General features: G+C 35.3%; 1 protein-coding gene and 1 non-coding gene across 3 annotated transcripts in view; both read right to left on the bottom strand.

Moving 5' to 3' along the window:
• Nucleotides 1–21,783, bottom strand: part of NBEA (neurobeachin) — a 671,823-nt gene that overhangs the window by 397,128 nt on the left and 252,912 nt on the right. For both annotated transcript variants that reach the window (XM_088842722.1, XM_088842723.1), the window contains exon 34: nt 13,573–13,700. In XM_088842722.1, the coding sequence (XP_088698848.1) occupies nt 13,573–13,700 (128 nt within the window). The remainder of the gene's footprint in view (nt 1–13,572; nt 13,701–21,783) is intronic.
• Nucleotides 5,807–5,913, bottom strand: LOC129556655 (U6 spliceosomal RNA). Its single transcript, XR_008686060.1, has one exon. It is a non-coding gene; the product is annotated as a U6 spliceosomal RNA (small nuclear RNA).

Here is a 21,783-nt window from a genome sequence, read left to right as displayed (position 1 = left end):
TTTAAATTCAAGCTATATTATTTGGTAAATAATACTCTATTTCAAGGTATACTTCCATGGTAGCTAGAAGGTAAAGCGTCTGCCTAAAATGTGGGAGACCTGGGTTCGATCCCTGGGTCGGGAAGATCCCCTGGAGAAGGAAATAGCAACCCACTCTAGTATTCATGCCTGGAAAATCCCATGGACCAAGAAGCCTGGGGAGCTACAGTCCATGGGGTCGCAAAGAGTTGGACATGACTGAGCAACTTCACTTTCCTTTCCCTTACTTTCAAGGTCTACTCTTGATTTGTATGTTACTTTCATATCTCCTGTCTCTGTGGAAAAGATGCATTTCAATATGCTTTTACTCCTAATTTCTCTCCTGGGAGACTAGGAAATAATATGATCTCTGACTGTATCCCTACAATATACTACAGAATACTTCATGTAGTATCTTACACATACCACTATATTTGATATACTATATGTATCATATTCAGTAAATCCTTTTGGTAAATAAGGTTTCTCTGAATTTTCATCAGTCCTTAACGTTATACTGCTGCTGCTAAGTCGCTTCAGTCGTGTCTGACTCTGTGCAACCCCACAGACGGCAGCCGACCAGGCGCCGCCATCCCTGGGATACTCCAGGCAAGAACACTGGAGTGGGTTGCCATTTCCTTCTCCAATGCATCAAAGTGAAAAGTGAAAGTGAAGTAGCTCAGTCATGTCCAACTCTTTGCAACCCCATAGACTGTAGCCTACCGGGCTCCTCTGCCCATGGGATTTTCCAGGCAAGAGTACTGGAGTGGATGGCCACTGCCTTCTCTGAACTTTATACTAGGTTGTTGGAATACAGTTCCAGTTTAGCTAGGCAATGAGTATATGGTGAGAGTCATAAAAATTCTAGTGAATGAAAAAATAATACTAGTTTGAGGGCTTCAGTAAAACCATTCTCCTTGACAAATCATGTCTTCTTTACTTTAATCATCTTCATCAGCTAAAATGAGATTCCTATATTGAAATACACAACTTAGCAGTTTGAAACTTTTTACTTATGATGAGAGTATAATTTCTCCTTTTAGAGGATATTGTTTTCTTGTGAGAAATTACCTATGATGGAAAAATATTTGTTAACATATATATTTCACATATATCCATATATTAACTATTTCCTGCACTTGCCTTTGTGTGTATCTAGTCTCCAACCATGTTTCACAAATGTATTCACTGCTGTGCTGGCAATGAATTTCATTATCTTTAACTGTCTGTAAAAATCTTTATTTTCCCTTCATTTTTGAAGAGTATTGTCACTGGACAAAGAATTTCAGGTTGGAAGTCTATCAAAACTTAAAAGATGTTCCATTATTTTCTGATTTGCATAATTTCTGACTAAAGGTTGATGATAATTTTATTTTGAAATCATGGTTTTTCCTGACAGTGATCTCAAAATGTTAATTTTAATTATAGGTTAAATTTGACTTTTTACTTTGTGTGTAACTTTCTGTGAGATATAACATATATATTGATCCATGTATCACCATCATCCCAAAGAATCCCTTGTAATATTCCTTTACAATGACACCCTTTCCCACCTATAAACCCTGGTCAACACTGATCTGTTTTGAGAATGTCCAAAAAATAAAAAGGAAACATAACATACAGAACCCCCGAGACGAGCATTTCTTTCACACAATAATGCCAATCAACCAAGCAGTAAGGTTTACCAACAGTTTGTCACTTTCTTCTGCTGTCTGAATCTACCACAGTCTTTTTTTAAAAAAAAAAAAACAACTCACTGAAAAGCTTTTTCTCCAGTTTTGCCTATTACATGAATAATCATGTAAAGGTTTTTGCATGAAAGCAAGTTTTCATTTCTTTAATTTCAAGGAATGGGACCACAGGGTCATATAACTGAATGTTTAACTCAGTAATTCTCCCAAACTGTCTTCCTCAGTGACTGCCGTCTTGCAGTCTCAAAGCCATGGATGAGAGTGCCAGTTGTTTCAACTTCTCCCCAGCATTCTGAATTATTTTATTTTTTTTACTTTAGTCATTCTTCTATATGTTTGTAGTGCTCAGCCATCCTGGTTTTAATTTGCATTTATTTTCTGATAAGATTGGCCATCTTTTTATGAGCTTATTTCACATCCTAATGTGATCTTTCCTCAAGTGTCTGTTCAAGCCATTTTTATTTTTAAAAAAATTTTTTTAATTGGAGGCTAATTATTTCACAGTGATTTTGGAGCCCCCCAAAATAAAGTCTGACACTGTTGCCACTGTTTTTCCATCTATTTCCCATGAAGTGATGGGACCAGATGCCATGATCTTTGTTTTCTGAATGTTAAGCTTCAAGCCAACCTTTTCACTCTCCTCTTTCACTTTTATCAAGAGGCTTTTCAGTTCCTCTTCACTTTCTGCCATAAGGGTGGTGTCATCTGCATATATGAGGTTATTGATATTTCTCCCAGCAATCTTGATTCCAGCAAAGATCATGGCATCTGGTCCCATCACTTCATGGGAAATAGATGGAAAAACAGTGGAAACAGTGTCAGACTTCATTTTTTGGGGCTCCAAAATCACTGCGGATACTGATTGCAGCCATGAAATTAAAAGACGCTTACTCCTTAGAAGGAAAGTTATGACCAACCTAGACAGCATATTAAAAAGCAGAGACATTACTTTCCCTACAAAGGTCTGTCTAGTCAAAGCTATGGTTTTTCCCGTGGTCATGTATGGATGTGAGAGTTGGACTGTGAAGAAAGCTGATCGCCGAAGAATTGATGCTTTTGAACTGTGGTGCTGGAGAAGACTCTTGAGAGTCCCTTGGACTGTAAGGAGATCCAACCAGTCCATTCTAAAGGAGATCAATCCTGGGTGTTCATTGGAAGGACTGATGCTAAAGCTGAAACCCCAATACTTTGGCCACCTCATGCCAAGAGCTGACTCACTGGAAAAGACTCTGATGCTGGGAAGGATTGGGGGCGGGAGGAGAAGGGGACGACAGAGAATGAGATGGCTGGATGGCATCACCGACTCGATGGACATGAGTCTGAGTGAACTCCGGGAGTTGGTGATGGACAGGGAGGCCTGGCGTGCTGTGATTCATGGGGTCGCAAAGAGTCGGACACAACTGAGCGACTGAACTGAACTGAATTATTTCACAATATTATATTGGTTGGTTTTGCCATACATTGACATGAATTCGCCCCGAGTTCCCCTTCCTGAGTCCCCCTCCCCCCTCCCTCCCCCCCTTATCCTCCCTCTGGGTCATCCCTGCACACCAGCCCCGAGCATCCTGCAACATGCATTGACCCTGAACTGGCTATTCGTTTCACATATGATAATATTCATGTTTCAATACCATTCTCCCAAATCATCCCACCCTCACCCTCTCCCACAGAGTCCCAAAAACTGTTCTATACATCTGCGTCTCTTCTGCTGTCTCGTATATATGGTTATCATTTCCATCTTTCTAAATTCCATATATATGCGTTAGTATACTATACTGGTGTTTTTCTTTCTGGCTTACTTCACTCTGTATAATAGGCTCTAGTTTCATCCACCTCATTAGAACTGATTCAAATGCGTTCTTTTTATGGCTGAGTAATACTCCATTGTGTATATGTAAAAAAGCTTTCTTATCCATTCGTCTGCAGATGGACATCTAGGTTGCTTCCATGTCCTCCCTATTATAAACAGTGCTGTGATGAACATTGGAGTACATGTGTCCCTTTCAATTCTGGTTTCCTCTGTGTGTATGCCCAGGAGTGCGATTGCTGGATCATATGGCAGTTCTATTTCCAGTTTTCTGAGGAATCTCCACACTGTTCTCCATAGTGGCTGTACTAGTTTGCATTCCCACCAATAGTTTAAGAGGGTTCCCTTCTCTCCATACCCTCTCCAGCATTTATTGCATGTAGAATTTTGGATAGCAGCCATTCTGACTGGTGTGTAATGGCATTTCACTGTGGTTTTGATTTGCATTTCTCTGATTATGAGGGATGTTGAGCATTTTTTCATGTGTTTGTTAGACATCTTTATGTCTTCTTTGGAGGAATGTCTGTTTAGTTCTTTGGCCCATTTTTTATGGGGTCGTTTATTTTTCTGGGATTGAGCTGCAGGAGTTGCTTGTATATTTTTGAGATTAATCCTTTGTCGGCTGCTTCATTTGCTATTATTTTCTCCCACTCTAAAGATTTTCTTTTCACCTTGCTTATAGTTTCCTTTGCTCTGCAGAAGCTTTTAATTTTAATTAGGTCCATTTGTTTATTTTTGCTTTTATTTCCAATATTCTGGGAGGTGGGTCATGGAGGATCCTGCTGTGATTTATGTCGGAGAGTGTTTTGCCTACGTTCTCCTCTAGGAGTTTTATAGTTTCCGGTCTTACATTTAGATCTTTAATCCATTTTGAGTTTATTTTTGTGTATGGTGTTAGGTTCTTGTTTCATTCTTTTACAAGTGGCTGACCAGTTTTCCCAGCACCACTTGTTAAAGAGACTGTCTTTTCTCCATTTTATATTCTTGCCTCCTTTGTCAAAGATAAGGTGTCGACAGGTGCTTGGGTTTATCTCTGGGCTTTCTATTTTGTTCCATTGATCTATATTTCTGTCTTCATGCCAGTACCATACTGTCTTGATGACTGTGGTTTTGTAGTAGAGCCTGAAGTCCGGTCAGTTGATTCCCCCAGTTCCATTCTTCTTCCTCAAGACTGCTTTGGCTATTCGAGGTTTTTTGTTTTTCCATACAAATTGTGAGATTATTTGTTCTAGCTCTGTGAAAAATATCATTGGTAGCTTGATAGGGATTGCATTGAATGTATAAATTACTTTGGGTAGTATACTCATTTTCACAATATTTATTCTTCCAATCCACGAACATGGTATATTTCTCCATCTATTAGTGTCTTCTTCGATTACTTTCACCAGTGTTTTATAGTTCTCTATGTACAGGTCTTTTGTTTCTTTAGGTAGATATATTCCTAAGTATTTTATTCTTTTCGTTGCAACAATGAATGGAATAGTTTCCTTAATTTCTCTATTTTCTCATTATTAGTGTATAGGAATGCAAGGGATTTCTGTGTGTTGATTTTATATCCTGCAACTTTACTGTATTCATTGATTAGCTCTAGTAGTTTTCTGGTAGAGTCTTTAGGGTTTTCTGTGTAGAGGATCCTGTCATCAGTGAACAGTGAAAGTTTTACTTCTTCTTTTCCAATTTGGATTTCTTTTATGTCTTTTTCTCCTCTAACTGCTGTGGCCAGAACTTCCAGAACTATGTTGAATAGTAGTGGTGAGAGTGGGAACCCTTGTCTTGTTCCTGACTTTAGGGGAAACACTCTCAGTTTTTCACCATTGAGGATAATGTTTGCTGTGGGTCTGTCATATAGCTTTTATTATGTTGAGGTATGTTCCTTCTATTCCCACCTTCTGGAGGGTTTTTATCATAAATGGATGTTGAATTTTGTCGAAGGCTTTCTCTGCATCTATTGAGATAATCATACGATTTTTATTTTTCAGTTTGTTAATGTGGTGTATTACATTGATTGATTTGCGGATATTGAAGAATCCTTGCATTCCTGGGATAAAGCCCACTTGGTCATGAAGTATGATCTTCTTAATGTGTTGTTGGATTCTGATTGCTAGAATTTTGTTAAGGATTTTTGCATCTATGTTCATCAGTGATATTGGTCTGTAGTTCTCTTTTTTTGTGGGACCTTTACCAGGTTTGGGGATTATGGTGGCCTCATAGAATGAGTATGGAAGTTTCCCTTCCTCAGCAATTTTCTGGAAGAGTTTGACTAGAATAGGTGTTAGCTCTTCTCTAAATTAAAAATATGGACTGCTTCACGAATTTGCATGTAATCCTTGCACAGGGGCCATGCTAATCTTCTCTGTATTGTTCCAATTTTAGTATATGTGCTGCCGAAGCGTGCACTCAAGCCATTTTTAAATAAGTTGGTTTGCTTAATATTGATGACTACTTTTGAAATTTTCTCTTGAAACCTGGTTTTGAACAGTTTAATTATGTTGTTCCATGGATTTTTTTGTTTTTTCCTTTGTGTTCATCCTGACTGAGGCTAGTTGAATTTCTTGGATCTTAGGATTTGTAGTTTTCAAATTATTTGGCTGTTATTTTTTCCAAAAAAAAAAAAAAATACATATACACCCATATCATCTTAACTTCCTTTTTCCTGGACTCCAATTTTATGTATGTTAAACTGCTTGGTTTATCTCATAGGCTGCTATGGCTCTGTTCCCTATTTATTTAGTCCTTTTTCTCCTACTTCAGTTTTTAAAGATACAACTCTATATTTCTAATTCAATTTTTATTGTCTTAGTGTATAATAACCCATTAAATCCATCAAATGAATTTCCCAGGTTAGTTACACTGGGAGGGTAAGTCCACTTCCTATGATTCTATCATGAAAAAGTCAAGATCACACTAACTCTTTTAGAATTTTCCTTCAAAATATTACACTACTTCATCTTTCTTCCTGTCAGTAGCGTATAAGTAAGTAAGTGTTAGTTGCTCAGTCCTGTCTGAATCTGCGGTCCCACTGACTGTAGCCCACCAGGCTCCTTTTGTCTAAGGAATTCTCCAGGCAAGAACACTGGAGTGGGTAGACATTCCCTTCTCCGGGAGATCTTCCCAACCCAGAGATCGAACCCAGGTCTCTTGCATTGCAGACAAACTCTTTACCTTCTAAGCCACCAGGGAAGTCCTGCCAATAGCTCTTATAGGACATTACACCAGGTAGTGATAGTGGTAAAGAGTCTGCCTGCCAATTCGGGAGACATGAGAGATGTGGGTTTAATAGCTAGATCGGGAAGATCTCCAGGAGGAGAGCATGGCAACCCACTCCAGTATTCTTGTAAGGAGAATCCCATGGACAGAGGACCCTGGGGACAACAGCCCATAAGGTTACAAAGAGCCGGACAGGACTGTAAAACTTAGCATGCATATTCAACTTGGATTACTAAAGAAATGTTAAACGTGACTAAAGACTGTTACTTCATGGGTTTTAATCTGATCTTCTCATTTGTGAAACTAGTACAGAGAAGCAAAACAGGATCTTATGCATTTAAAGTAAAATTCTCAAACATATTTAACAGATACTCAAAGATATTCTAAGGTCATGTTAGATTATAATATATGAAGGCAATCTGGCTGTCAATGTTGAGTCAAGTGATACAGCTAATCAAACAGGCAACAAGGTGGAATCTGTGTTAATTCCTATGAAAAACTCCTTTTTGAAGATGTTATAAGTATGAAAATCTGATTTTCTTTCACTTTTAAGTTAATTTATGTTTTTATCTAGATGACCAGAGTGGTTTGTCTTTTTTTTTTCTCTAAAGTCCATTAATTTTACTAGAATGTATCTCAATGTTGGTCATTTAGGTAATTTTCTCAGATATTCAGTGTGCCTTTTAAATATATATATTTTAAAATTATTATTTTTTTAATGCTAAGAGTTTCTGTGAATTACTGATCCTATTATCTTGTATTTTTCTGTTCTTTGCTTTGTTTATCTATTTTGGAGACTCGTATGAATGTTGAATATTCTACATTTGCCCCTTTCATCTTTTCTCATCTCTTTAAGTCACTATTTTTTTTTTTTTTTGATATTTACAGTTTCTCTTTTTACCTTATATTTTTCTCATAGCCTTATCTGGTGAACTTAGTTACTTCTTTATTTATTCTAATTTAAATTTCTAAAATCATGTTTCCCTTTATTTCCAGTTATTTCTTAATTCCTATCAGTACATCTATGGGTTTCTCTACATTCTGATATAAAGGGCATTTACTTCTTATCCTGTATTATTTCCCAATGTTTATTAAAAATTTCATCTTTTTTTTCTGGTATTTCTGGCTTTGAGGTATTTTCTACTTCCTCTCATTTCTCTTCTCCTAAAACATGGTATTTTGATCCTTTTTGTTACTATTTTTTGTGAAACTGGGTTATCTGAACTTTTAGATCATTTTTAGATAGCTTTTCTTTTCCTCTTCAGATTCTAGAGATCTCTCTTGTTTGTTTTTGTGTAGTTTTTTAAAAACATATGAGTCTGCTTTCTGAGATCTACTAGCTGTTTGTCTTCCCCAGTTTTATGTGGATGTTTTGTCTCTTTTGTTCTCTGTTGCTCAATTTGGATTCTATTCATAGCAGTTTCTCCTCAAAATGGGTCTTTGTCCTGGAAGAGAACTCTGGTTGGGTTAATTTTTCATGGTGTTTAGATGCTCTCACCCCTTCTAAACATACCAGGGAACCCCTGGATTCATCTCCCCGTTTTATCTGCTGTTTTCAAATTGCCCTTCTGGGTTTTCCAGTTGGTAGTTGTACAATACCATATTCTTTAGATGTTCTCTTGCTTCCCACAATCCTATCCAATTCATCTGCTGATACCATGTATATCTCATTATAAGCTAGATTGTCCCCCCAGGCTACTTTAGGGTTCAGTAGGATACACCGTCACCTGGTTTTGATGTAAAGGTATACTTGTTGTTGTAGTTATTGTTTTACTATTCACTGTTCTGCTCATGGAGGAATTCAGGGATATATAAAAACTAAGCCCCTATTGCCATCTACCCTAAATTTGTCATGTACTTTTTTGTATTATTGCAACTTTAAAAGTGAATAACTACTGAAACAATTTTAATTTGTAAGTTTTGAATTAAACATACTCAAGTTTTTCTAATTATGTGGGCATATTGTTACAGTGAATAATTCAAAGGTGATATAAGTTCTTTGAGTAGGCTCATTCCTTTCATAACATTTCAGTGATGTTCTTAATTTAAACTATAAATATTCTTGAGTATTATATAATTTAAATAACAGTTAACAGTGTTACTAAAAGTATAGTAGACACTTTAGTGACATTTCCTGCACTCCTTGTATCCCTTCCTAAGATGTTTCAACTTAAACGCTGCTTCTAAGGTGGGTTGTGTATTACATCCAGTATTGCCTTCCACCCACCCTAGTCTTAACTATAACAGGGATGGACACCTAACCTTACAAGGCTGAGCCATTCAGATTCTCTCACGATAGGAAGTTACTGTAATCAGATGGTAAAAGAAGTTTATATTCAGGCACATTGACAGTCAAGTATGGGGTGCCATGCTGGGCCACATCCTGATGACTAAGAAAATGAAGTTAGTCTGAGAGAGAAGTGAAAAATTTGAGTTGAAAAACAGAGACAAGCAATGATAGGAGGATATGAAGCTGCCTTTAGAGGTAAAGGGAGTAGTCCTAGTTACTGACTCCCCGTTCCCCTTTCTCGGCTGCCTCAAGTCTATCTGTATTTCATTTCCTGTTTTTGGATGCTAATGAGACTAACTGCTGTATCCCCATCATAACTGAATTATATGTAATGATCTTGTGAGTTCTCAACCAAATATAAATAACACAGACTATAACAGTGATATTCAGAGCCACTCTCTGCTGTTGTGGAATAAGACAGAGTAAAGAGCACTAGGCTAACACACACAAACACACACACACACCCACACTGAAACACCTTCCCTTCTAATTAACTTGGGCGATTACTGCTTCTTTATTACTATGCCAACTCTAGACTCATGGTAGTTCTAAGACCTCCTGAATAAAAATTACAAAGATCTAATATCAGCAGCACTCAAACTACAACTGGACTTTCTTCCTTAAATCTTAACTCAAGGTTAAGCTACACTTACAGGCAGCTCTCAACTCTTTAAGAAAAGACTCATGGTTCCTCTGAAGTGAATCCTCCATTGCTCCTTAAGCCAAATAAATAAAACAATTTTGGATCAAAGGTTGTTCTGTCATCTTGGGCTGGTATATTTTGATACTTGCATACATATCTACCCTAATTTTTACATATTAGTTTGAAAAATGAAAGGCTATTATTTTTCTTAGAGAAAGTTCATCAAGCTCCTAAAAGTTCATACTAAAAAATCTTCAATTATTGCCAAGAGGGACACACACACACACATATCAAAAGCTATGCAAAAACAGCAAATGTTAATAAATGAACTTAAAAGATGTGAACAATGCTGATTACTCTAGAATCATACAATAATAAATTTAACACAGTTCAACTAATAAAAGTGATAGACCAATTAAGAAAATAAAAGGATATTATTTTGACATGTGTTTTAAAGGACACAGACAATATTACTGATAATTATTCTGAGAAAAACTTAGATGGAATACACGTGAATTAAGAAAAACTGAATATAAAACAACAAAAATGATGCAACTCAAATATACTTTAGGATTATTTGAAATTAGGAGTAATTGCTTTCTCTTTTCATAAGATGCTAAAATATACTCAGTTACCTATATCCAGTTTTGTCCCTACCAGTACACATGATGAAATCAAAAGCATTGAGATTTATTCATTAGAAGGATTATTTTTGAACAGAAATATTTAACAGCTACAGGTAAGATATTCTTATCATGTAACTCTCCTGCTCTTCAGGATAGTTTGACAGTTTTTCTTCTCTGAGGAGAGAAATAATGTACCAAACTACGGAAAGAGGGGAAATGGAGCAGAAGGAAAAAGAAAGAATGATCAAGAGTACATGTTCAAGAATGAGAACATGACAGGATACGTAACTTCTATAGGCTGGGGTACAGAGCAAGAACAGACTTTGCGCACATAAAGGAGCCATCCTCATGGGTGTGGATGATTGATCAATATTGGGAATTCTCACCACAGAACACAAATTTTATCTATCTCCCCTTATTTTATTTTCAAAACTCACCTCTACTAAACATTATTAGTAACAAAAATAATGTTCTATTCAAGTACAAAAGAAAAAGATACTCAATATTTTGTACAAGAATCTAGCCTAGGCAATGTTAATAAAACCAATAAATTACTTCCAATTTACAAATAATAGAAATAACTGAATAATAATAGAAAATAATTCTATTAATATTGTATAAATAAAACAGCAGAGAAGAACAGACGAGACGGCATTAATTTGGCATAAGGAATCTGAAGCAGGACTCAATGCATGAGAATAATTTTGAGGAAAGAAAACCATAAAAATATCCAGCGCAGAAGAAAGAGTTGTACAAAAACAAAGAGATGTGACATGTGACTTGCTGAATGTTAAAGGAATGTTTTCTATAGCAAAAGGACAGAAACAGGTTGAGTCTGAAAAGGAAGGTTATGACTAAATTGTGAGGGATACCAAATGTTCTGAATACATCAGAGAATTCTAGACTTTTTTGATTGTCCAGCCTAGCAGAAATTTGGAGGACTGTATTTTACACATGGTCAACATTCTATTTTGTCAAGTAATGGCATCTACAAAACAAAACTCAAAACCGAATAATCTCCCATTTGCTATCATCATTTTATTAAGAAAAATCATTTTAACAAAATAGGAGGAACATTAAACCAACATAGTTTTAAAAATTGGATATATTAAAATTTATTGGATGTAGGAAAGTGAAGAAATAAAACTATATTCTAAGTAAACACAAAGTGAACTCTGAATATATAACTTGTTCTAATGTTTCACTTTTAGCATAGTTACCTTTTAAAAAATGCAATAGGAATATTCCTAATGCTCTTTCAACTCAATTCAGAGTTTTTGAGGTAAACTTAGGGAAGCCCATGAAAAAAAACTCTTAATTACCACGGTATTTCTCCAATCTTCTCTGCAGTGCTGGCAAGAAATAAGAAACAGACCAGAAGTCTGACCATGGAAAATTCTGGAAAAGGAGGCTGGCTACATATGTGGGGTTCTATGGGGTCGCGGAGAGTCAGACACGACTGAGCGACTGAACTGAACTGAACTGAACTGAACTGACCAATGTAGAGCAGTTAAAGGTCATCTGATAGTAATTCCTTAGAACTTAAAATTGTCACAAATTATCATTTAGAAATCAATAACGTAAGCCTCATAACTTCAAATAATTCATTCCTTCTTGATTTGGTTACTGAAAAACAGTGCTGAATTTGTGTCCTAATTTGAATAACGGTATAGGATCCACCACTAACATTACTACATTACAAACTTTATTCCATGTTTAGTTTAGCATGTCTTTGTTCACTATTTATGATTTTCTTTGGTAAATTTGTAATTATTTCTGGAAAATATATACATATATAATAGAAAAAAAATTGGGGGTAACAAGGAAACATTTGAGATTTTTCAATAACGCTTACTGAATTTTTTTCTTATTATAACATGTGTTATAGGGTCACTGCACTAACCATTCTTTTGACCTAGGACACTCTTCAAGTAAACTGCATGGCTTATCTCCTTTAACTCTTTGCTGAGATGTAACTTTTTCTATTGAATAATTTAAAATTAATCACCCTTCTTTAAAAGTGCAACCTAATCCTGACACTGCTATAATCCCAATTCCCTATGATGCATTAGTAATTAACATTTTACATAGCACATGGACCACCTTCTAATGTGCTATCTCATTTAATTATTTATTTTGCTCAGTGTTTATTTGTGTTTTCTCTTTGATAGAATATAAGGTCCACAAGGCAGGGATCTTTGTTATTTACTAATATCTTCCAAGTATCTAATAGCACTTGGTCTAGAGCAAGAAGACAACCATATGACACTATTCTAAGAGCTTTATATGCATTATTTAAAATTTAATTCTCACAAGTCCTCTATGTGGAAGTATTATCGTTGACTACATCTTACAGAAAGAAACTAAGCTACAAAATGGGTAAGTAACTCACAAAGGTCATATAGCTAAGAAAGTAGTGAAACAAGGATTTAAATTCAGGTTATTAACTATTATTGTCTCTACTAATAGAGACAGATTGTGCACAAGCAATTAAGACAATAATAGAACAGGTACAGAAAAATGTCTACAGTAAATAGGAAGTGAAAAGCAAATATATATATATATATATATATTTGCAAACATATATGAAATTTGCTTATTATATGTCTGCTAAATCCAAGGAATAGCACCTCATTTACTTATAAGATATCAACTAGATATTGATTACCACTTTCTGAAGCTCACGAATATTTATAAGTAAAAACTTCTTTTTAAGGAAATAAGGCTTCAGACAACCATACTTTTCAAATCTCCTAATACAGGTGCATTTATTAAATCTTCCCAACAGTTAATTTATCTTCTTTGCCTTCTCACTTCATTTAAGCTGCTAACTGAGTAGAAGATAGCAGCTTCATCACTTCCCAGTTAAGTATTTCTTCATATTTTCTCAGTTAAGGACTGACACATTACACGCTATTTGTGACTAAGCAAAGTCACTTAAAGAAATACCAATCTTATAGTTAGGAGATTTTAGACATCATTGCTTAGCAAACATGCAACCTAAAAAAGAATACATAGCAGCCCTAACAGATTGAGATTATAAGGGCCAGAGTTTCCCTTTCCAACAATTTTTCAAAGTTTTTCATTCTGTTATGAGCACTGACTGTGAAAATACTCTGTTTTTTAATAAATAAGGAGAAAGCATACATGAATATCTTACTAAAATTTTTGGAGGCAATGTCTTCTTATTCTTTTGGCAATAAATATTCCTTTAGTAACACAAGTTATGCCATGATTAATAGATACATTACAGGAAACTAAAATAATCAGAATATATAGAGAAATCATACCTTCTATCAATAGCTCTTGTCCATGACTGCCAAGAAGTGTACGAGATAAGAATGGGGCAAAGTCTACAAAAATTTCACGAAGAAGAGGAGCAACTTTTTCTAAAGCTCTTTCAAGTTTTGCAGTGATGCTGTTGAAATTAAGACATAAAGACTAGTAAATATGGTTCAATATAAAACGCCAAATAAACTTTACTTCTAAATTAAAACCTTTAAAAAAGTCACAAAAGTCCAATTCTAACCCACAAGAGTAACAGCTTCATGTAGAAGGCACAATGTAGAGTTTCACATTAGTCACAAAGCTACTCAAAAGGCCACAGCTAAATCAGAATGATTATACCGTGAAAAGGAACCAGGGTCCTGTCACCCACAAGAGCCACTGATACTGGCCATAACTCTAGGAGTTTCAAGAAAAGAAGCTGCTATATGTCTTCTTTGTCTAACCTCCTTTTCACCAAAAAAAAAAAAAAAAAACTGTTTCGAATACCTACTATATGAGTCACTCTGAAAGTTACAAAGAATAAATTCTTGTTCTCAAGAGTTCCCTGAAAAGCTGGACAAATAAGGGAATAACTGGAATTCAGTATGACTGAGCTGAATTGCTTTGCCAAAGTAGACATTTTCAATATCATAAGCCCACTCACTTTTTATTTACCAATCATTACATCATTATTTATATTGTTGAATATTAAATTTCAAGTTACATGGCCTTACATAAGCACTCTCTGATATTCTTCAAAGTACCTAGAGTAGGATATATAAAAATAAAAACATGGATAAAGAAAATAATTCTGCTGAAAAAATAAATTCTGCTCAATAATTCTGCTCAAATAAATAATTTGGTTATATCTAAATATCTCTCTTTGAAGTAAGTGCTTTAGAGTAAGAATGCCTGTTTGGAAGGTTGACTCCAATGTATGCTACCCAGTGACCCTAGGACATCAAACTTTCTACATCTGCAAAATGAAGATGATAACTCTACTTACCACAATGAGAGTTAATGAGCTAAGGCATGTGAAGTGCACAAAAAAGAACCTGACATACAGTGAGAGGTAAAAAATGATAGCTCTTATAACTGTTACTGTGAATAAAACACACCTGTACTTACTCATACAAAATGTGACTCAATATTTGAAACAAAACAAAATCAATATAGCAACCTTAAATAAGCACACACTCTTCTACATGGATGACATGTACAGTAAGGAATTAAACAATACTTCACAATAATAAGAGTTCTTCCACAGTGCTAAGTAATATTTTTGTTATATATGAGGAAACCATAAATGACAAAACATTAATCACAAAAAAATTTGCTGCATATGATTAACATTTAAAATGAAACTATTTTATTTTTTAAGTGAATAAAGAGGAATTACAGGATAATATAGGATGATAATAATAATAATATCCTATATAATATAGGATAATATAGAATTATTTAACAAAGGATGCTTTCTTTCCTAACTTGGAATCAGCATGATCTGAACTCTCTCTTTGTGTACACATAGCCTCACCATTAGCACTGCAATTTAACTTAGCCTCCTCTTATATGGGTCAACAGCTTTAGAGAAATAAGAACTCAGGTTTAATAACTTAAAGAGACTATCCTGGAGGAACATTTTTAGGCAAGAAAAAGGGAAATGGTGGGGCTTTACAGACTTGCTAAAAATAAAGAGCTTTCAATATTTGCCCCTACTCTGTTACTCCAGGAGCAAATACCTACATTAGGGCAAGGGTTCTCAATTTCTCAATCTTTATGTAGTGTATTGCAGAAACATCATTAAAATGGAAGTCATCTTTCTTTTAAAAAAAAGAAAGGAAAAAAGCACAGAAAGAAATGAAAGATACTGAATATGATCTTCAAAGCATTAAAAGAAAATAGTTGCCAATCTAGAATCTATTCTGGTTCAAAATATCTTTCAAAAAATATAGAGGTGAATTTCAAATATTTCTAGTTAAAAAAAAAAAAAAACCGAAAGAATTCATGAGTCGCAGGCCTATACTAAATGAAACAAAAGGAGCATTCTTCAGGAAGAAAGAAAATGATAGCACATAGAAGTCAGACATTCAAAAAAAATGATGAGCAAAAAAAGTGATAAACATTTGGGTAAATATAAATACATGTTGACCAATAAGACAGTAATTGTATTCTCTTGAGGCATTTAAAATTTAACATGCACATACATAGGCATATATATGTATAAATGTGGTTATAAAATTTGGACTAAATGAAGTTAAGCTATACTGAGATCCATGCAGTACCTGGGAAGAGGACTTAGATAATCAAGAATTAATGTTCCAATCTGGAGGATGATCACTTAAAACACTGTTTCTCGAAGTATATTCTCAGCAGCACCAAGATCACTTAGTGTAATGATTAATTTTATGTGTCTCCTTGACTGGACAACAGGGTGGCCAGATGTTTGATTAAATAATATTCTGGATAAGGTCTGTTAGAGTACTTCTGGATTAGATGACAATTGGAATGGGTAGACTGAGTAAAGATTGTCCTCCCTAACGTGCCTGTGCCTCATCCATCCAATTGGATATGTAAATAGAACAAAAGGCGGATAAGAGGGAACCCCTTCTACCTGATTGACAGTTGGTCTTTGCTGGCCTTCAGACTCAACTGAAACATCAACTCTTCTGGGGTTTTGATTCACTCAGCTTTCAGACTGGAACTTATACTATAAGGCCTTTAGACTTGAATTAGAACTACATATTGGCTCAGCAATGTGTTTTAATAAGCCTCCTATCTAACTCTGTTGCATACTGATGCTTAAGATCCATTGCACTAAGCAAAAGAAATAAGGTATAAACTCAACCTACAGTTTCTTGTTACTTCTCTATAGTGAATATTTCTTAATGGCAATATGAATAAAACTGATTAATCACTGCCAAGACTTGGAAGGAAGGAAAGCAGAAAGGAAATTCATAATAAATATTAAGAATAAAAAGGAAGGAATTTCCTACAGTCTACATGAATATTAAAATAATAATAACAGAATATTGTGAACTATATTATAACAATAGAATCTACCAAAAGTCACAAAGTCAAAAATAGAAAATCTGGGGTTAACTGTAAAAATTTAATTTATAAAGTTTTCCTCAAAAGGAAATCTAGAATCAGACATCTTTGTTTGTGAACTCTACCAAATATTTTAGGAAACAAACAAGACAAATTTTAAAAAATCATATGCAACCTCTTCAAAAGATAAAACAGCTGTATATAACATCATAAAAAGTTTGGATTTCTTTTAGGAAGTAAAGGTTTGTTTAATATTTTTTAAATTAAAAGTCATTATAATAGACCACATTAACAGAAAAAGGAGGAAAATCACATGGTCATCTCTATTACTCCCCTCCAAAAAGAGGTAAAATTTAACACTCATAGTGATGGTAACTCAGTTAATTATAACACAAGAGAATTATTATATCTGATAAAAAGTATCTTTAGTAAATAGAAAACATCATTACTAATGATGACATATTCAAAACTTTTCATTTGAGGTGAATAGAAGAATGCCTGTTCTAGTCACTTCTATAGAAAACTGTACTGGAGGTACTGCTGCTGCTGCTGCTAAGTCACTTCAGTTGTGTCCGACTCTGTGTGACCCCTTAGAGGGAAGCCCACCAGGCTCCTCCGTCCCTGGGATTCTCCAGGCAAGAACACTGGAGTGGGTTGCCATTTCCTTCTCCAATGTGTGAAAGTGAAGTCGCTCAGTCGTGTCCGACCCTTAGCGACCCCATGGACTGCAGCCTACCGGGCTCCTCCATCCATGGGATTTTCTAGGCAAGAGTACTGGAGTGGCTTGCCATTGCCTTCTCCGACTGGAGGTACTAGGTGATACTAAAAATAAGGAAAAAGAAATAAAAAAGTGTAAGGATTTGTGTAATAGGAAATAAAACTGTCAATATTCAAAGATCAAATGACTGTGTACATATATGCTTATTTAGAGATAATATTGGATAAATTAGAAAAAAAATTAAGGTTTCATGATATTAGCCCAATATATTGAAACAAATTATATACACTGGAAACAGTTAAAATGAAATTTATACAATAAACACATTTACATTAAAAATATCAAATTCCACTTTTCACCTTAAAGGGGTTAAAAGAGTCTACAATTACCTCCCATGCTAACAACTAGAAAATTTTACAAAATGCAGAGAACAACTATTTTCATACAAAATGCAGGGTATGAGACCATAAATCCTGAGGAAAAAGAAACAAACGATATGAGTCCCACCATCACTCAGATTTCCTACATGGAGGTATTTCGATAGGACTAAAACTGTAGTTCAAGGAGAACAGAATATATAGGACATAGCACCCACGAGGAAGGTGTCATGGAGAGAACAATAACCTCTGGCTGAATAACAATCTCTGTATGTAATGTCTGAAAGCTCCCAACGTAAGAAGAGAACAACTTAGAAGAATAATGGAAGAGTCATAACAGACATCTGCATCCCACACAGGGCCTAGAGACTTCTGTAGAAACATTGAGCATTTTGAAGAAATCCAGCATACTTTCTAAGCATGGCAAAATTAGTCCAAGAATAAAGGCCATTCTAGATATGGAAGAACAGTTTTTTGAACAAATAGTGCGACGCTAACTGGACTTTCACAGTCAAAAATATAAAGTTGGACATAGATCTCACCTCTTACACAAAAATCAGCTCAAGATGGGACCCCGACTTAAGAATACTGAATGCACAAGACTCAAAAATGAAAAAGAAATCTAACTATAAAATGGGCAAAAGACATAAACAGACATTTCACTGAAGAGGACATACTAATAGCAAATAAGCATATAAAAATATGTTCAGAATCATCCATTAGGAAAATTCAAATGAAGACCACAATGAAATATCCCTATATACCTACCAAAATGGCCTACAAAAAAAAAAAGACAAAACCAAACGCTGATAAAAAGGAGGAGAAACTGGACTATTCATACTTTGCTTGTGGGAGTTTTTTTAATAAAGCTGAATAGGTAGTTACCATATTAGCCCAGTAATCTCACTCTTGGGCACTAATCCCAGAGAATGAAAACATATGTTCACATAAAAATAAAAAGGCTTATTGTAGCCTTTTCTTTTTGGTACTAGCCAAAAACTGGAAAAAAACCTGAATGTTCTTTAGAGGATGAATGGTTAAACAAACTGTCATACATCCATATCATGAAATATTACTCAAAAGAAATTCAAAATAAACAACCCATTAAAACACAATGACACTTGGATGGCTCTCATGACAATACACTGAAAAAGGTCAATCTTCAAATTCATTTCTGAACCACTTATGAGTCAAAGAAGAAATCACAGAGAAACTTAGAAAAAATACTGAATGAAAATTAAAACAACATTAAATTTGTGAAATACAGCTAAAATAATGCCTAGTGGAAGTGTTATGGCTTTAAATCCTCATAATAGAAGAAATCTAAAACCAAAGAACTAAGCAAGGGCTTGGCAAGTATTTTCTACAGAGGGTAAGATACAAAATATTTTAAGATTTTAGGCAATGTTATCTCTGTTGCAACTACTTAACTCTGCCATTGTACTATGAAAGCAGTCACAGGCAATACATAAACAAATGATGTTACTGTATTCCAATAAAAGTGTATAAAGTATATGATGACAGACAGATTTGAGCCCTGGGTGGTAGTTTATAGACTCCTGATGTACTATCCACCTTAGGACTCTAGAATAAGAAAATTAAGCAAACCTGAAATAACTAAAAGGAAAATTTTAAAAAGTAGAATTTGATGTAATTGAAAAAGAAAAAGAAGTAATGAATCAAATACCGACCTTCTGGAGGGAAATTACAGTATTGAAAAATCAATGGTACTCTACTAATGCTAAAATGAGAAAAGACATAAAATATTAAAAACAAATTCAAAGATGAAAGAGGAAACATCATTAGAGTTCCTACAAGTATTTTAAAATAATAAAATTATGAAAAACTTTATGACAATACATCTAACCAAGTAGATAAAATGGCTGAATTTTGATCACAAATGACCAAAACTGATGCAAAAAGAAAATAGAAAATCTGAATAGTAATCTACCCACTGCAAGAATTTAATCTGTAAAACACCCTCAGTAAAAAAAAAAAAATTCCAGAGATTGTTTCACTGGTGAAATCTCAAACATCTAAGAATAAATAACACTACAGCTACAAGTAGCTGCAAAGACAAGATGGTCAATCTGAATACAGAGTTCCAAAGGATAGCAAAGAGAGATAAGAAAGCCTTCTTAAGTGATTAATGCAAAGAAAGAGGAAAATAATAGGATGGGAAAGACCAGTGATCGCCAAGAAAATTAGAGATACCAAGGGAACATTTCATGCAAAGATGAGCACAATAAAGGACAGAAACTCAGCAGTGGCCACAAGACTGGAAAAGGTCAGTTTTCATTCCAACCCCAAAGAAAGGGCAGTGCCAAAGAATGCTCAAACTACCGCACAATTGCACTCATCGCACGTGCCGACAAAGTAATACTCTAAATTCTCCAAGCTAGGTTTCAACAGTATGTGAACCAAGAACTTCCAGATGTTCAAGCTGGATTTAGAAAAGGCAGAGGAACCAGAGATCAAATAGCCAACATCCGTTGGATCAGAGAAAAAGCTATAGAATTTCAGAAAAATATCTACTTCTGCTTCATCGAATATGCTAAAGCCTTTGACAGTGTGGATCACAACAAACTGGAAAATTCTTAAAGAGATGGGAATACAAGATCACCTTACCTGCCTCCTGAGAAATGTGTATGCACGGCACGAAGCAACAGTTAGAACCAGATATGGAACAACGGGCTGGTTTCAAATCGGGAAAGGAGTACGTCAAGGCTGTATATTTTCACCCTGCTTATTTAACGTATATGCAGAGTACATCATGTGAAATGCCAGGTTGGATGAAGCACAAGCTGGAATCAAGATTGCCGGGAGAAATATCAATAACCTTAGATATGCAGATGATACCACCCTTATGGCAGAAAGCAACAAAGAACTAAAGAGCTTCTTGATGAAAGTGAAAGAGGAGAGAGAAAAACCTGGTTTAGAACTCAAATTCATAAAACTAAGATCATGGCATCTGGTCCCATCACTTCATGGCAAATAGATGGGGAAACAATGGAAACAGTGAGAGACTTTATTTTCTTGGGCTCCAAAATCACTGAAGATGGTGACTGTAGCCATGAAATTAAAAGACACTTGCCCCTTGAAAGAAAAGCTATAACCAACCTAGATAGCATATTAAAAAGCAGAGACATTACTTTGCCAACAAAGTTCCATCTAGTCAACTGGAAATTTGTTCTTTTAAACTAAAGAAATGGAAGGAAAAGAAGCTACTTATAGTGTGGAAATAATAACACTAAAAGAGACCTATAGGTGATGTATAATCCTAGTTGCCATAGATCTATAAATTCCATTCCTTATTAAAATTCCAGCAAGTTGGTTTTAATATGGATATTGATATCAGTTCAGTTCAGTCGCTCAGTCGTGTCAGACTCTTGGCGACCCCATGAACCACAGCACGCCAGGCCTCCCTGTCCATCACCAAATCCTGGAGTTCACCCAAGCCCATGTCCATCCAGTCGGTGATGCCATACAACCAACTAATCCTCTGTCGTCCCCTCCTCCTCCTGCCCTCAATCTTTCCCAGCATCAGGGTTTTTTCAAACAAGTCAGCTCTTCGCATCAGGTGGCCAAAGTATTGGAGTTTCAGCTTCAGCATCAGTCCTTCTAATGAATATTCAGGACTGATCTCCTTTAGGATGAACTGGTAGGATCTTGCAGTCCAAGGGACTCTCAAGAATCTTCTCCAACACCACAGTTCAAAAGCATCAATTCTCCTGCGCTAAGCTTTCTTTATAATCCAACTCTCACATCCATACATGACCACTGGAAAAACCATAGCCTTGACTAGACGGACCTCTGTTGATAAAGTAATGTCTGGCTGCAATCACCATCTGCAGTGATTTTGGAGCCCAGAAAAATAAAGTCAGCCACTGTTTCCACTGTTTCCCCATCTATTTGCCATGAAGTGATATTGATATGTTCAATCTAAAATTTAAATGGAAATGCACAGCATCAACAATAGTTTAGCCTTCCTTGGAATAAAAAGGACAGGATGGGAAAACAATATTTACCCAGATACTTATCTTTCCTAAACCTAAAGCTAATTATGATAGTATGTCACAAGGACAGAC

Source organism: Moschus berezovskii, chromosome 13, assembly GCF_049115385.1.
Source record: "Moschus berezovskii isolate FMDL1 chromosome 13, NW_MosBer_1.0, whole genome shotgun sequence".
Classification (NCBI taxonomy): domain Eukaryota; kingdom Metazoa; phylum Chordata; class Mammalia; order Artiodactyla; family Moschidae; genus Moschus; species Moschus berezovskii.
The sequence above is the reverse complement of the archived record's forward strand: the minus strand, read 5'-3'. Positions and strand labels throughout refer to the sequence as shown.